Source organism: Telmatherina bonti, assembly GCF_933228915.1.
Source record: "Telmatherina bonti genome assembly, chromosome: 3".
NCBI classification, from domain to species: domain Eukaryota; kingdom Metazoa; phylum Chordata; class Actinopteri; order Atheriniformes; family Telmatherinidae; genus Telmatherina; species Telmatherina bonti.
This window is the reverse complement of record NC_136621.1, coordinates 15,589,027-15,607,683: the sequence shown is the minus strand read 5'-3', so window position 1 is coordinate 15,607,683 and position 18,657 is coordinate 15,589,027. Positions and strand designations below refer to the sequence as shown.

Genomic DNA, 18,657 nt, shown 5'->3' with positions numbered 1-18,657 from the left:
GTGACTCCGGAAAACTGGAGAACTGTGGAATCATTTGGCGTGATTCCATTACACCTAGAATTGTACAAAAATTAAATATCGCAAAGAAAAAAAAGTGTAATGGAAACAGACGGAAATATTGGTAAAAAATGTTTTCACTCCCTTGAGGTGGTTTTTTAGACAATAGAGAATTATATAGCTAAAGAGTAATGGGAACGTTTTTTTCATATTTACGTGTCCCTGGACGTGACGAGGCAGGTCGTGACCAGTTCATTTCCGGTAAACATGACGTGGTACTGGAATAACATCAGCAAATTTCAGATTTTTAAAAATGAAAATGAGGAAAAAAAAAAAAAAAGCTTTGAAAAGCTGTAGCAAATTTTTCGCAGCAATTATAAAACCCCAAAATAATGCTATGTGGCCACCTTGCATAATCACGTGTGAGAATATAGGATCATACCATTATGTGAAACTAGAGAGGGGGTTAGAGGCTACACTGTGGTGAGACAGCAGACAGCTTTAAGGAGAATGCATGAGAGTGTTGTGTTCTCTTATATAGTCATGAGTGACTAAAGTTTAAAAGTGGTTGCAATGTTAAACGTTAATAATAACTTCAATGCTGTTTTTTTAGTTTGCTTCTTGAGTTTTTTCGCTGTGTTCTGTTCATATGTGCAATAAAACACAAATGAAATGCTTGGAATTTTTATTATTATTATTATTAATAATAATAATAATAATAATAATAATAATAATAATAATAATAATAATAATAATAATAATAATAATACCAAAAAATAAATGAATCCACCAATGAAGACAAATATAAGGCTTTTTATTAAAATGCTGAACATAAAAATGTTCTTTTTTTAAAACACAAACCATTCATTTTTAAGAAGTTAAGTTAAAAAAACATGGCTATAAAAGATCCTAGATAAGAGCTATTTGGGAGTCGAAAGAGTCGGCTCTTCTTTGGGAGTGGAACCAAAAGAGCTGGCTCTCAGAAAGAGCTGAGCATCCCATCACTTACAGATAAGCCTACGGTATGATAAGCGACAAGGTATGACAAACCAACAGACCACCAGTTTTCAATGTCTCTACAGATCCTGCTCAGTAGGAAACTGTTTAATCTGTTGTGTGGAGATATTTTGGTTATACAAAGGTTGGACATAGATTAAATTACCAGTTGCTGAAAATGATGTCACCACAAGCAGCAACGTGAGCAGTTCGCTACACCACATTAGCAACCGAAATCTGCACCCCGCAAATCCTTTTGGCTACAGGTGTTGCCTTGGAAATAAATGAAAATAGGAAGATCTGTGTGACGTTCAGTAACTCTATTACAATCCATAAAACCAAAGACCTGGTTCTAACAAGTTCTGTATAGAAAGACGGCTTCCAAGCTGCCATCAGTATTGAGATTCTAGTCATGTTGCTTGGCATTAATGTCACATGACAAGCTGCTAACCCCCTTATGATGACATTGTCGAGTCTCTTTAGGAATTTGAAGAAGGAAATCAGTCATTGCACAATATTTGAGGCCTGGTTTTGTTCACAAGGTCATTTGCTTATTTTCTATCTGTGTCTCATACTTCTGTAGTCAGTATACCGAGAACTTTGTGCACAGCTTGTGTAAAATAAAACAGCTTTTACTGAATCGTATTTGACATCCTGAGGAAAGAACAGGTTTTCCACTTGATGGGAAAGTTCAGTTTTAAGGCATGTGCAGTCCTGCACCTTCTGACATTTCTGAGTGGGTCATTATCTTCTGCTGTGAAATGCTTTTTGCACACTTTCTCAGATTTTTAACCTTCTTGACTAATGCACCTTTTCTTTGAAAGTCAAACACGTCGCTGCCCCTCGCCAGTACGAAGCTGCTGGAAAATACATTTCATTTCACTGCTCCTTTCAACAAATCCTCATTTGCAAAATTGTCTCCCACATGAGATGCAATTACTTCCCCCAGCCTTGAGCCATATTTTAATAATAAAAGGTAAATATGGAGCCAGTGAAACTGATCAGGAAAATTACAAGTAAGTGCTGATAGGACAAACATGATGAGAGCTGTAACTTTGATCCCAACTCCTTCTCCTTCAGGTGCTCAGACATCCTTGGCTAATAACAGTGTCTCCTGGATACATAATGGAAAATACATTTCACTGGAAAACACTGAAACTGAAGTATAATAAGCCCCTCCATTTATGTTTCTCCAGCCATGGAGAAGATTTGAAAATGTCATTTATTCAGCAGAAATGCGAAGGTTTAGCAGGGATTGTCAAATCAATCTCCTCGTAACTATTTGACAAATTATGCAATGACCTTTTACAGATTCACTTTGTGGTTTGGTTGTTGTTGTGATCATTTTTATTTCATCAGGCCTGTATAAGAACTGACAGCTCTGCTCCCGCAAATCCAATGCATGCATAAGAAAAATACTCTCAGTGTCCTTATAGACCTTTAGCTTTTATGCTAAAGGACATGAAGGATTTTCATCCCTCCTTTGTATTTATAACATTGAACATGTCTGTCACAAAGGTAATTTCTCATATCATATCATAGAGTTTAGACGGTTAGTGTGGGATTGTTGATAAAATCGTAGAGACACTTCGACCCCCGTCACATGTTCATTCCCTGGTCCTCAGTCTGCCCCTTCCCTCCCTCTTCTGCTTTTTAGCTGACAACAGAAAATCCTTGGTTACAGGAAACCACAGTAAACAATAAAACACATTTACAGATATCATGCTGGTTATGGTTTACCAATACAGTTACAGTTTATTGCTCTCCTAGCTTGAGCTGACAGTTCTCCCTCCCACCAATCCCAGTGAGACTCTTATTAATTTATGCATTACCTTGGAAACGGTCCAGTTAGAAATTTCCAGTGGCATCCATTCACCATTTCAAGCTCAAATGATACACAGTAAGTAATTGGATGATGTTAGAAATACCATTAAAACGTATAAAGTGGTTGGCAGATGCAGGTCAGCAGTAAGTCACTCATCCGTCTTGATGCATTTCATTTCGTTAGAGCTACTTTTGAACAGGAGTTTGAGTCCAGCTACTTGTTGACCAATGGCGACTGAGGACATAAATCCTTTATGGACACAAAATATGCAACAATAAAGACTTCATCAAGATGATGGACATATTCGACTCAAGTTCGAGTCAGTCACTCCTCCGGACATGTCTGGATGGAGACGGCAAACAAGTTATTTGCTGCCAGTATATAATGTCATCACCGTACCATTTCACGTGGTTAGCTAACCAAGCCTGCAAAAGGGGTGGGGGTGGGGGGCCGGCAGTCATGGTGGATAGAAGCAGATAGAAAAAAAAAAGTTTAAATTAGAGGGATCTTTTGCTTGACCTGAAGTCTTCATGTTGGAAAATTTGCCACCTCGCAACGCTAAAAGTTTTCTTTAGTCTTTATTCATTACCAGTGCTCTGTACAACAGCATCAGACTCAGTGTTTTGACTACATATATGGTTATCTAGCTCTTATTTAAGGAATCTAAAAAGTCAGAATAAGGAAAAAGATCAGGGTGGATTCTGCACATATCTGCAACTAGATCATCGCATATTAAAATATTATTTCAATCTCCTAAAAGCCTAGAACTTGAACCTGGACTGGCTGGTCTGAAGAGCTCCAACCTCTGTTGTGAAGCCACTTTTGAAAAGCACCTCTCAGACCTTGTCTGCAGCTTCTGGCATCTTTATCATTTTCCCTCCTCATTACACAATGATACAACAGTGTTAATGGAAATACAACGTGACCATCACATAGGCTTTTTTGCTGTTTCAAAGTCTAAATGTAGTGTACTGCTCCTTGCAGTGACTTCCAGCATCACGCCTTTTCACTGCGTTGGTTTGAAACAAGTATTTACACAGATGGTGCAGAATGTTGACATGCAAATTTCCTCACACAGAAAGGATGCACCTTTTCAGAACCCTGTTTTGCCTTGTATAATTTTTTCCAACACCTTTCAACTGAAATACCGAGTACAACCTGGTGGTTTAAAGTGTTAACGCCGCCTTCTCCCTTTGGCCACATATAGTTCGACTTTGAAATATCAGTTCCAATCTCGGCACTGTTTAATAAATGCCAACATTAATCCTTGAGGCTGCTAATTGGTCACCCGTCATCGCAGCAGGATAACTGGCTAAATGTGCAGCAGTTGTCTATCTGTTGAACGGCGATGGTAAACAGTTTTTTAATTACATACGAAAGGTTTTACACACTATGCTCAACATCCGGACTTCTCAGAGGCGGATGCAAAGTGGTGAATATCATGCTGGGTAAAAAGACCTTGCCCTCTTCAGACATGTACGTGTTCATTTTCTAATTTTCCCCATCTGACAGACCAGTGTGCCCAGTTGCCAAGGTAACGAGTAAAACCTCAGTTTTACGTCTTTATTAAGTTATCAGCATGTTTTTGTCATGTCTTCATTACATCCACGTCATGCAAGATCAGTGATGTGTTGCCGGTTTTTTTTTTTCCTTCTACTCCCCGTCAAGCTTTCATGTCTTCATGCATCATCATAACGTGAAGGTAACGTCCTTGTCACGTCTCTGTCAAGTTATTTTATTTTTTTGTGAACTGTATAACATCATCATGGCTTGTTATAACTCATCTCCAAGTGTGTATTAATATGAAATCAGATCAGCACATCAAGTTGACCGTGAAGCCCTCTGGTCATCTGCATCATGCTGACAGGCAATGGGTAGATATTAATCATGTTTACTCGTGTCCCCTCCATTCCCATGCAGCTAATGACACCTGTTCAGATCAGCGGCTCTGACTACCGTGTCTGTAAATGGATCCTGCAGGTAAAAGTCACACAGAGAATCAACTTAGTTCTTCACATTCACCTGCTTTTTTAAATTTTTTTTTGTCACTCAGCCCTGCCAAAACTCACTCATTTGTCCTTGGACTAATTCCGATAAAAGTGGAGCCAGCAAGCCTTCTGCCTCAGGTTGTACATGCACGCTGCAGCCAAAGCCGCGTCTGGCTCAACAGCCTGGCCTTGAACGACTTCCTGTGTGGGCTGGGTTGAATTTTTGGTCAGGACCGGCATCATGAGGAGATGGATCAAATGCAAACAGTGACTCCATATGCGTGAAATCGGCAGTTTGGTTTTGACCTTCGAGACTGAAAGCCTCAGCTGCAGCATGTGCATCAGATCACATGATGCTCATTTTATTGCTGCAACAAAGTGTTATTTAGGAATACATGGAGCGCTGTATGATTCAGTGCCGCTCCCAACTGTGTGGGCAGTAACACTTGAAAAAAGGCAGTTTTCAGGCTCCCAGGGGAAGAGGCCTGATTTACACTCCTGCAGGACATAAAGGATAATATCAGACGAGTGGCTCAATGGTGCTCCTGCATTGTTGGTCGCATACATTTACCTGTGACAAAGTTAAGTTGCTTTGTTCCTCATCACGGCCTTGTCTAATCCCCTTTAATAAAATGCAAATGATGTGAAAAGGGAATCTTTAATCCAAGTGCAAACACAAGGAAAGACCCAAGAGCTAGTTAGCTACCTCCATGGGTTGCTCCTCAGGCGAGTCCTTAAGGGACTTCTTTTAATCTGGCATTGCCTCAAGCAAAAGCTACGCAGCCCTGAGGGGAAAATTCTGGATGACATTAAACAAGATCAGTTATGTACTAATCTTTTTGACAAATTTGATTAGAAAAAAAAAAAAAAAGGGAGTGAATCCCTGTCACTACAGAAACCAGCATAATATTGTTAATCCTCTGGAAGAGACTTAAAACAGTTAGCTACACTCAGGTGATTGTGACCTTGTCAGCTTGAATAATTAATGCAAACCTGCAGCAGAATTCCTCAGGATTAATTATTTACAGTCGATATACTAACTACCTTTCATGGAGTTAGGGCAAAGGAACAGCAGAATGCAGACTGTAAGACACACAGGAAAATTTAACAAAAAACTTAAGCTACGTAAAAGCAGGAAGTCCAAATCCGTCCACTATGATCTCAACAAAAAGCAGCATATATATATATATATATATATATATATATATATATATATATATATATATATATATCTATATATATATATATATATATATATATATATATATATATATATATATAGTTGTTTTTTTTCCAAAAAGTGTCCCTTCCTTGATTGAGGTCACATATTAAGAGAAAAGTCTTTAAATAATTAAACCTTATCACAATTTAGCCATGTAAAGGAACAGGTTCCGAATTATTTTTTCTTAAATTTTTTAAATACACCTTTTGCTTCTTTCAACCTGATCTGTGTCACCTCTATCAGACACACTTAGAAGTAACTGTTTTGATTTTTTCTTGCTCCCAAAAAACCCTAAACTTACAAAGTGGGTTGAAATCATGTGTTGAAGTTATTCACTCGGAAATATAATATAATATAATATAATATAATATAATATAATATAATATAATATAATATAATATAATATAATATAATATAATATAATATATACAGCCCTGTGATGGACTGGCGACCTGTCCAGGGTGTACCCCGACTCTTGCCCGAAAGTTGATGAGTTAGGCTCCAGCTTCCCCGCAACCCCTAATCAGACTAAACGGTTCGAACAATAAATGAATGAATAATATATACAATATAGATTACAATATGCAAAATTATGTTCTGATCAAAAACTATTCTGAAAACACAGTTTTTCAAGTATTTTCATTTTTGAATTCTGTTTTTAATTTTGACATGTTAAAAATATTTTCAGTAAATAACAAGGACAGACTGTGATGGACTGGTGACAAGTCCAGGGTTTACCCTGCCTCGCGCACAGTGATTGCTGGGATAGGCGCCAGCTTCCCGTGACACTGAATTGGAACAAGCGGTTAAGCAGGTGGATGGATGGAACAAAGACATAAAAAGTTAGAGATTAGAAGCTCTTTTGTAAGATAAACAACATAAACTCAATAAGGAGCAAAAGTTTTTATAAACATTAACAAAATACAAAACAAGAAAAAATAACATCTGACTCCTCACAAAGGCAGAGTTGACAATGATAAATGAACCAAAACATTTTTAAACAGATCAAAATTACAATAGATTAACTAAATGGTTCTATTTAAACTGTAACTCCTGAAAGTATTTGATTTTACTGAAAATGACCGTGTTTTCTTTAAATCTAACTCTCATATAACATGAAGACAGGCTCTTTACTTTCCGTTGCTCTCATCTCAAAATAGCTTCTCTTCTCTGCTCTCCTCTTCTCTTCTCTTCTCTTCTCTTCTCTTCTCTTCTCTTCTCTTCTCTTCTCTAACACTAAACACGCTTAAATATATAAATATATATATATATATATATATATATATATATATATATATATATATATATATATATATTTACACCTAAACAACACATTGTAAATGTATATATACTGTAAATGCTGGAAAAGTGACACAATAATAAGGGAACCACTACAACCTTCCACACCCACATGTTGGAAGTGTAATTTATATAGTATGAAGGATATGAATGTTCGATTAATTATTATACAAATCCAACTTTTCTTTTTAATTTGAATTTAATAATATGTCTGTATGTACAATTTTTGAGTTTTTATAGATTTTTTAAAGTGATCAATATTGGAATGCCCGCTAAGGACAAATAAGATAACATGTACCTTCTAACCAAAGGGAAGGAAGGAAGGAAAAAAAGAACAAGAATCTATTTTTGGCACCTTTATTGAGAAACTCTGTTTTGTTTAGAGAATACAAAAAATAAATCCAGAATGTGAAGCAGGGACACAAGCAAAAAAGTACAACCAGCAGATTAAGCACTTGCAGGTGAGGGTGTCAAAGTTTGGTATAAAAGGAGTATCCACTAAAATTGTAGTCTTTCCAGCAAGGGATGAGTCGAAACTTTGTGACAATCTCTATTAGTCATCAATTTAGGCCTTGGCCTTTGAAGCCTCAGGCAGCACTGCAAGAGTCATACACTGTCATAATACCATGATGAATACAGTCACATGGACCCAGGAAGACTTTAGCAAACCAGTTTTACTCAATGCAATCTACTGGTGCATCCAGAAATGTAACTTAAAACTGTATTATACATGGAGGCAAACATATTTGAGCTATATAGAGAAACACTGTTGAGTTCTCTGGATACTAGCTAATCTCAGATGGACAAAGGGACAGTGGACATGTGTCATGTAGTCAGATAAGTCCAAGTTTCAAATGCTTTTGGGAAAAGCTGACTTTTGCTTCTTTATGTCAAAGATAAGAAAGATAATGGAAACTGTTAACAGACAAAGCAGTGATGGCATGGGTGAGCACCAGTGTCCATGGCATGGAGTATGTCATCTATGTCGACATACCATTGGTCCAAAGGACAAGCTTTGCAAATTTAGAGTACTTGTGCCTGCAGCTCACAGGGTGAGAAATAAACATAAACCATGGGCTGTTTAGCATTAAATCTTAGATTAAGAATAAAAAAGGAAAGAAATCAGTATCCCCTAAATTCTGGTCAAAGACAATAGAAACACAATTTCATCCAACTTTTACTGAGTACGTTGCTACAGCAGATTCTAAACCTTCTACTTTATTATTAGGTTGGTTTGTGAAAACAAGGAAAATCATTGCTTCTGGCTCCTGTCTGTCAAATTTAAACTTTTTATGGCAACTTATTAGATTTATAAATTCAAAAAAGTGTTTGGAATCCATATATAGAGGTTGATAATGACTACAGATAATTAGTGAATAGAATCTTCCAACTAAGTGAAAGAAATCAATTTTGACCAACAAAGAAAGCCAAGTAAACAGATGAATAAATTTACAAATTAAAAAGTAAAACAAAAACCAGGATAAAGAAACAGAGACATATTTTTAAACATCCCTCTGGACCAAATGCATCCATCTTGGGATGGAAGCACTGCCGTTAGCAAGCCTCACACACATCTCTCTCACAAAACTGGTAACACATGAAATTATGCTTATTATTCATTACTGCACATGAAAAGTGTACCGGGTAAAATGAGAAGGTTTCCTGTTTTTTGTCAAAGAGAGCAGAGTGGAGAGATGTTGCCTTTGGCATGACTCAGCAGGTGAATGACCTGATTTTATAGCAAGTTTGTTGTTCAGCATTTTATTCAATGTATTCTTCTTCCCGTTATCAGCAGAAGCAGTGCGCTTGGATATCTTTTTGATGATTGTTTCAAGTCTTATTTTTTCATTATAGCTACATGCAAAACAGTGATTTACCATCAAAATACACATTCTCCTCAGAAATGATTTTAGCTTGACATGTGAAGACATAACATCACATTATATTATTACATGCATATATTGCAAACAGCAACCTCTGTTGGTTAAAAGAGAAGCCTGTGCAGAACTGCATAAAGCTGCAGTTCCTCCCTCATCCACTAGGGGCTTCAAAACAGAGCAAATCCCCATATACTCCCATGTTAAAAAGACCAACTTCACAGCAGGAACAAGCATGTTTACAGCCTGGTACAAAAATCCATTTTCGGTTTAATAGGTCAGGTTTACCTTCATGAGGTCAGGTCAGGTTTACCTTCATTATCCAGAGGCTGTGAGACAGATAAATGCACAAAAAGCACACTAATATTGACTTCCTCTTATTTGCATGTGCTAAATAACTTAATATACAATATTTATAAATTGAATGGTGTTGGGGGGTATTTATTGTGTATCTATTGTAGATTGTAGAATTTTAGAATTTCTGCTGACATTTGGGACCTGAGGCAGTGTTTTGTTCTTTCTATTTATATGCTGGAATGACAATAAACTTGAACTGAACTGAACCGACAACTGTGGCGGGAGTGAATTTCCTTTTAGAACTCCTTCGTTTGGAACTAATTTAATCTCAAAATTCAGCATATTTAGGGATGTGTCCTTTTGATTGACGTGTACCTGATATCCTCCTGCAAGAATGCAAAATGTATCACAACCTCTGTTTTTAGCCGGATAACAGTGTGATTTAGCTTTAGCACACCTTTGTTAGCTGGTTGGTTCCTGTTGGCTCCGGGTCAACTCAGTTAGCTCTTAGCTGCAAACAAGTCAGAGTTTGATAGATGTCTATCATTCACCCCCCAAACTCACAGCCCCCCTCTCAGGACTACCGCTTTGCCATTTTTGTATTTTTCTGCAGTGATGGCATGCATGACCCTGGTGAGTGGGAACCGCTCAATGAGCTCAAACGCAGCTCTTCAGGCTTTTCTTTTACATTCAGTCTCTAATATATTGTAATCTTTCTGCAAATAATGAGCAAAGCAACATCTACTTCTCAGAAAGGGGAAGTTAATTACTGAAGGAATGTGTTTGCTGGGTTGGGTATTCTGCCTATACTGTGAAGCTATTTGTATTAGAAGTGCTGCAGACAAATCTGGCAGCAATCCTCATGAAGCAAAGCTTTGTGTTCCATGGATTCACTTTTTTTACTGCAATTATACTTTTCCCTTACTGAACTGTTCAAGCCCTTATAGATTTCCTTGACATTATAAGAAAATAGCCAGATTCTCATCTGTTCTGCTCTGACAGGCACTGAAATGACACCTCAGTAATGGCGGAGGGTCTTTTTCCAGTGTGTGCCCGGATTCGTTTAAAGAGTGCAAAGAAAGAAAATGGTCAGGACATAAATTGAATTCTGATTATTAACAAGGTGACAATGTTTGCAAAAGGTATTAAACAAAATTCCAATACCTAAAAAAATACAAACAAAATGAAATGGTTGAACAACCCAGTGTTGGTTCTTCATTTTGGCTTTTGACATTCACTTCACTGAGTCCAGAACAAGCTGGCCTAGTTGGCTTTAAGATGTCCATGACAACACGTCCAAAACTGAAATACACAGATGGACCATAATCCTCTGCAGAAGGTTCACTTCCTGATGGTTTAGTGCCCTTTAAATTGACAGCAACACTATCTGCTAAGACGACAACACTGTTGTCAGACCAGTCTGCATGAACCAAAATGGCACTTTGCCTTCCACATACAGTTTGAATGTTATCTCAGAGCTCTTCATAGTCACACAAATGCCCATCTTTTTGGTTTGAATACGTTCAGAGCACCGGTAGGCCTTCACTGTATGGGAAAACTGAACTGCAGTGTGACACAGGCAGGGCAAATATAAGTATGCTGAGCAGAATGTGAAACATGTCAGAAGCCTGGAATGAATCGAGGCTCTGCGTGATAAAAATAGACATATCTCATGGAATTCTGCATGTCCGTGTTCATGCATCATTGTCTGCATATTCCGCATGAGTTTTCCCTCGTGAGCATACTTCACAGCAACGTGAACAGAAACGTTTGAGCTCAAAAACAAATGGCTCATTTTGGAAGCTTGTAAACATGCATTTTCACACTGCTGTGTGTACTGTTGACTTTTATCCCCAATCAGTATCTTATTTCTTTCCTTAAGCCTTTCATACACTGAAATACACTTGTGTGTCCACACTTGACAGATAAGTCTCTTAATTGCAGTAATGTTCACACACTGAATCCATCCAATGGACCGCCAAGGAAACTGCACGACACAAAGTGGCTGAAAAAGCAGTTAAAAGCAGCAAAAGGCTGAGAAATCAAGGAAATTGCTCGCAGTGACTTCTATGAGTGCATCCTCATCACGAATGGAAACAAAATAAATAAATAAATAAATAAAAGGTGACAGGTCTGTGTGGATCAAAGAGGCGACACGTGAAACTGCAGCGAAGCATGGTATTCTGTATTCTATAAGCATCTCTGCAAACTTCACATGCTCCCCAAAAATAATCTGCTCCAATGGCACTGAAAATAGAAAAATGTAAGTTTTCTCTTATCAAGAATATAAGAAGATTGGAGAAATAAATGGACGACGTAGAGCAGCTTTTCAAACAGCATCTGCTTGTGTCGTTATTACAGCAGTAAGAAATCAAGCTAAATGAAGCCACAGAGGACTGATCACTTACTAACAAGCAGCCAAGTTTGCTGCAGACTGGCGCGCTTATTACCGAGGAAGGGACCTGCACCTTGACAGGCCTTGATCAAGTCTCGTCTCAATGAAGACGCATTATTTTTAGAAAAGTGACAAGCAGCTGAAACTCTGCTTCCCAGGCATGTTTCACTTTTATATTAGCAATCGGCACAAGAGGTGCATTTTCCGCGGGAAGATGTGACAGGCTAATCCACAGAGAGGAGCGTCTCTGGCTCAGTGATCCCTCATGAGCATGACAGTTCGAGCTATCTCCAAATGTTGGCAGGTGAAAACTTGTTTACATCATTATGTGTGTGTATTTGCAGTTTTTCACCCTCTCTCCAACTTTTCATTACAGAATTCATTTTTACAGACTGAAAAAAAAGAAAACTGTAAAAAAAAAAAAAAGTTCATTAAATGCCGTGTGTGTGTTTGTGTGTGTGTGTGTGGCAGTGAACTCTGCTGTTGTTCCCAACAACGAAGCTGCAGCTTGGATCTTTTTTTTTTTTTTTCTTTTTGTGGTAATGAAACAGTGCAAAAGGATCTGTCCCCTGGAGAAATCTGGTCTCATATGATTACAAAAATGAGATGTGAGAAAAACAAATAGTTGACGATGCCCTGCAGAACATGAACCCGGCACATTTCTCCGGTTTGGGAGTGCCACAATGTGTGCTAATACTCTGCATTTCATATTTGTTTGCCTTCTTGTGCCCCCAGGAAATGGTAATTGTTGTTTGTATATGCATGTTGTGGAATTCTGATCCATGATGATGTGTTCTCTCCTTCATTCCAAGGACAATTACCAAACTGTACAGGAGATAACAGTGTTTGCTCACAGCAAAGGCATATTTCAGATGAAAAAGAAATAAAAAAGAGTGAGCAATTCAATACTTGAAGCTTTGCATTGACACAGTTGAGGCTGATCCTCACCTCAAGCAGATGCTCCCCTTTGCGTGACTAATACCACCGCACTTTACACTTCATATATTGCACTTCAGCCTTCAACACCATTGGGGTATGGATTTGGTCTAAAATAGTAAGAAATACAACATGAGCAGCACTAAATGTTCCTAATCGTGGTGTTTGGTGGTGGTAGGTCAGCACTGCGGATATGAGATAAAACAATCAGATATCTGTAATACATAGCAGGTGTTATGACTTTGGATATGTACACATTTATGTGAAAGGGTCAGAGCGAACAGCAGATCACAATCATGTATTCCTAACAGACTGAAAAGCAAGTCATCTGCTGCAGCCAAACCAGGAAGGAAAGATGGCAGAAAGTCCAGACCGTTTAACTAGACAAAAACCAGTCAAAGTTACTGTTACGTCATAAGGGCTTTATTAGAGTGTTGCGTGATTTCTGTCAGTCAAAACACTTGCTGTTGTCATTTCTGTTCTCATTTGACTCTGAAAACTGAATGAAAAGGACAGACTTGTTCCAAAGTGGATTAGCGTTGACACTTCCATTGCGCTGGTGATGCAGGCCTGTGAAAAATGATCCAGATACATGATACCTACAATCCTCAGTGAAACTTTTTGCCTTGATAAGCCATCAATCCTAAATCATCAGGCATGGCTCCAGTCTTATTGTAAGATGCGTACAAAATGAAAAGTAATACCTTTGCTTGACATTAAGAACTTGAGCCACATAAAGGCTTCAGATTGGGCCAAGACCTTTTTTTTTTTTTTTTTTGTCATCTTTTCATAAGCCTGGGTCAAAACACAAAAAGATACAGATTACTTTTTTTTTTTTTTTTTATCAGATTACACCTCAAACTAAAACTAGTTTTGCAGTACAGAAAATTGAGGTCATCCCTTAACTGGAAGGTGGTGCAGTCTGTGCCTCTTCGTACTACAAGAACCTATTGACCAAGTTGTTCTTAACTTTAGCAAGAAGAGTATGTGCATACTACATCAATGTATCATTTTTCACTGACACGCCCCCTATCAATGCATCCGTCTTGTAAATGGCAAATATACTGGAGTGATTTCTTTTAGGGACAGTTCATTGAGTTAATTATGATATCTCTGATCCTGTAAAGAATTTACGTGTCGGCCTCCGAAACAAGCAGTTGGTGAGGCATCTTCACCCTCACAGGAAGTGCTGAACTGCCGCTGCGATTTTCAGTTAAACCACACGATATCTACATTGTCAGTTTTTTTTTTTTTTTACCTTGACTTAGCAAAGCAGAGACAAGTGTTCATACTTAGAAGTCTTTTGAGACTTTAGAAGCAACGGCAGGTATCAGTTTAGTCATCGTTTGAAAAACATAGTCTCCTTCTGTTGCCATGTCTGGTGCCATTTGTTGTTATATTCGACACAGCTGCTATACCAAAGCAGAACAAAGCTGCATTAAGCCAGGAGAGCTCATTTTGATGGCTTCTATTAGTCAATGTATTTGAACCTTAAATCCAATACCAGTAGCTCAGAGGCAGCTTCTGCAGACCCTGATGGAGGGGAGGGGACTGTGCCATAGTGTAGGATTTTCAGTAGTAGAAGCCCATGAGCCTAATTGGCATGGCCAGTGAAGGAGCATATGCACTTTCCAGTAGGAGCCCATCTGACAGGACCACTCTGAGATGACTGCCCACATAGTCTCCATATGTGGCAGACAGAAGGGCCTGTACTCACACTGCCCTTCAAATAATGAAGCCAAGCCACTGAGCTCATACCTCTGACTCTTAAACGAGAGTTAATCTAAAGTGCTTCTTCCCAACGCATGTGCACACACACGCTGTGACGGACAATTCATACCTAGAAAAGCTCAAATACTTAAAAATAATGTCACCTTCCGCTTACATGCACACAAGTGACTTGGGCATGTTAAAAATGTAATAGCACCATTACCCTGACCTTCAGCCTCCTCTCAGACACCGACTCACAGGAACAAATGACAATGTGAGGGGAGAACGATAGTTACAAGGGATGGAAGAGGGTAAAAGGGAAAAGTGAGTGATTACAGAGAACAGGAGAAGCTGTGTGATGCAGGTGTGAATTCAGCCTCCAGCTGGGCAACTAAGCAGACTTGGTCACTCATTATCATGCAAAGGTCTATCCTGGACAGTTAAGGTTATTCATTCCCTTGGCTAATTCTCCCCAAATGCTTGGCTTCCTCCCGAATTTGCTTCTTCCCAATGCCCCCTTTTTTTAACGAAGGCTTGTTTTATCTGGTTGGTTATTTTCCACAACACATTCTACGACTCCAGAACCCTGCCAGCCACGGGTCGGATGAGTGCACCACGTGTTTTGAGTGTTTCTGGGGCTGCAGATGTTAGCGCATACTTAATAAGCCTGATCACAGGAGCCCCAACCTTGCGATGTAATTCTGCTACCTAAGGTGCATCTGTTCTGCTTGTACTCACAGGAACCCCATGCTGGTGGAACTGTTTCACAAAGTCACACAAGTCATTCAGTGGCTCAGCTGCCACCTCAATGACAGGCTGTGGAGGTATCAAAGGCAAGCGGGGCCAAGGGTAAACTGCTGGCTGCCGGCAGAGTGAATCGACTTCAAGGCAACAAGTTTAAACACCAAAATAATCCAACTTAAAATCATGTATTATGTTAAAAATATTTACTTTTTTTTACTTGACCATTGCAATCAGTGGTTACCCACAATGCCTATCGTGCAAATAGCTTTGGAGAGTTCAGGACTTTCAAAATAAAAGCTCGTGAGTGCAGAAAATGTTACATTCCCTTTTCAGCCTCCGCATCGCCTCCATTCCAAACCCACTCGTCAGTAAATAGATTGAACGTTTTCTTTTATGCTCAGAGTCAAATGTGATGTTTCTGCCTCTGTTTTCCCTCAAGTCTGTGGCTGACCCACTTTCACTCATCCTGCGCACCTTGAAGGCGTTAACAGAATCCAGAATATTAACAGTGGAGGGTTTAGAATCAATGTGAAATGACTTAGTAATGACTCTGAAACTGTTTAGATAACAGCTGCGGTGAGAAAAGCTGAGTGTAGTACAGGTAGAGTTTTTCACAGCAAGTTTCATTTTAACATCTCTGTTCAGCAATTGTACGCCTCTCCCTTACAGAGACTGTGTTAACATAAAGCAGGGTGCCCAAAGTCCATCCTCGGGAGCAGCTGTCCTGAAGTTTTTCCATGTATCCCTGTTCTAAATCACCTGGATTCCATTAAATAGATCCCAAGTACAGTCAAGTTCTGCACAATGTTATTTTGAGTCAGGTGTGTTGCAGCAAGGATACATGGAAAACCTGCAAGATTGTGTCCCCTCGAGGACCGGAGCTGGACATCCCTAACACAAAGGAAGAGTCCACACACTGTCATACACCAAATGATGGATATCGGTTAAAATGGGCGAGGGATGTCCAGGACTGAGTCCTGGCACACCAGCCAGTGCTGCATTTTGTAATATTAAGCAATAAACTTTTTTTTAAATTATTCTTTGAGTTACAGTTTAAATCAGTGCTTTAAATGGGCTGGTATGAAGCGGTACGCAGTACCGGCACTTTTAAATTCCATCCCTTTGCATACCGGGTCTTTTTTTTTACAGCATATAGTGCATATTGGGACTTTTACAGGCTTTCTTCAGCAATCACTATATCCTCCTACACCACATATTACAACTTATATTTGTTGATTTGAATTAAAAGAATAAAAAAGTTGCCTCAAAAGAAATGTATTGATAAGACCGGCTTAGACGCACAATGCTTGCTGTAGTCCACGTCACGCCGCACGTCACATTGTTCACACGCTTCTGTGTTTACATTGAAACTGACAGACTACAGACAAACTGACAGCAAGTCATTAAGGGAGTACCAGCACTTATTTTGTTCCACTTAAAGCACTGGTTTGAATGATATATTGAGTACTTAAGAAGACAGCATACTTCTATCAGTTCTTATTAGCTCTCCAGTGATAAAAGAATCCAGAAGTGATTCATATTTTAGTGTCCAAACAAGTATCTCATCATGGATTCTGGGCAGTCTAGAATTATGTGCATGAGACTGGACCAGTTTGCGGGTGATTTACTAAGGTAATTGCAGAAATGGGCGGTTGGGACAAATGTGTTGCAGAATTTCTATTTAAATGAGAGTTCGCGCATTTTATGGTTTACAGCACGGGGAGTTTGGAGAGAAAACATGACCTACAGCAGAGAAATGACTGCCAGATAAACACTATAGGGGAGCAAATTTGTAAAAAAGTTAAATGTGTTGGTAAAACGACGTAAACAGGTGATGAAGTAAAAATACATGATAAAGATATTAACCTGCTGAGTGCCAAATTATTTGCATTGCACCAAGCAAGATATTTGAGAATAACAGTTTGAGGTCTACCTGCTGGGCATTGCTGCCTGATGCACCTCCGCCCGTGCCTTTGAGCATACATGGGTCATCAGCTAGGGACCACCAGCCATGGATGTTTTGCTCCTTCAACCCCAGTATGTCTGGTGGCGGAGCAATGGTGTGAAAACAAATGAAGGAAAAGGGCAGCATTTCCACAGAGCCAAAAGCTGTTAACATTTTATACCATAAAATAACATGTATCTTCTGTCTTTTATTTATTTATTTATTTGGAGGGTTTGGTTGGTGCACTCAACGCCGGTGATGCAGAGCAAATTTAAGGAAAAGAAAACACAAAACTCTTTTCCACTGTTTAGAAAGAAATTTTTCAGCTATTTGCAGATTTTTCTTTAGGTTGCAGTGGAGATGATTAAATTTACTGGCATCGTGAATGCTGGTTCACAAATGTATACATTTACTGGGAGCATTTTCTTTGAAGGGATGATGATGATGCAGTCAGTCAGCCAACACCAGGTAGTGGGGTCCACACAGACCCTGGGAGATCTCCGCTTTAGACTTCATGCAGAGCTCAAGTAAACAAAGAACAAATTTTGTGTGATAGGAGCTATGAGATAAAAAGGGTTTTCAAAGACTTGAATTACTCTTTTACCATAAAAACGTTTTTTTTTCTTTTTTTTTTTTTTTCTAAAAATCACTGCTTATTGTTTCAGGTAATTTACTCACATTTTTTTTTTATTTGCTGTGATTGCATCCTGATTGTAGTCCTCTTCTTGTTTTGCAGGTGATTCTCATGCTGACCAAACTATTTGACTTCAACCTGAACAGTGTGACTGAGAGTTCATTATGGAGGTAAGTTTATCACACCAATGCTTCACATCAACCTGTTGCATTAGAGATGTTTAATATCAAATAAAAAGACACACATAGCTTCCTCATGTGAAACCAGAGAATAACTTTCACAATTTCACAGTTTTCCAAAGCAGTTCTAAAGAAAGCATAAGTTATAGTCCATAAAAATCCCACAACTATGTTCAGTTTTTCCTTCATTATTTAATCAATAATAAATAAATCCAATGAATAATCTTGATGCTGATAGTGTCACAAAACAAATCATGTGCTCAAGCCAAAATATTTTTTACTATTACTGAACCTATTTTGATCAAGTTTAGATGCAATCTTCCTGTTAGGGATGTCCCGATAAGTCCACAATTAACCGTGGCATTAAATGCAACAAATAATTAATCATAATTAATCATAAAGAGCTATGCGATGGACTGGCGAGCTGCCTTGGGTGTACCCTGCCTTTCGCCCAAAGACTGCTGGGATAGGCTCCAGCTTCCCCGCGATCTTCCTCAGACTAAGCGGTTAGGATAATGAATGAATGAATTATTATAAAGATTCATAAATTTAGTCACTTTAACACTTAAGCTCATATATAAACCATAAACCCAGTTTAGCACAACTTGTACAC

General features: G+C 38.7%; 1 protein-coding gene across 1 annotated transcript in view; it reads left to right on the top strand.

The window, feature by feature from the left end:
• Positions 1-18,657, top strand: part of sorcs1 (sortilin-related VPS10 domain containing receptor 1) — a 201,203-nt gene that overhangs the window by 75,782 nt on the left and 106,764 nt on the right. The window contains exon 2 of the mRNA XM_079264964.1: positions 17,968-18,035. Coding sequence (XP_079121090.1) covers positions 17,968-18,035 — 68 coding nt within the window. The remainder of the gene's footprint in view (positions 1-17,967; positions 18,036-18,657) is intronic.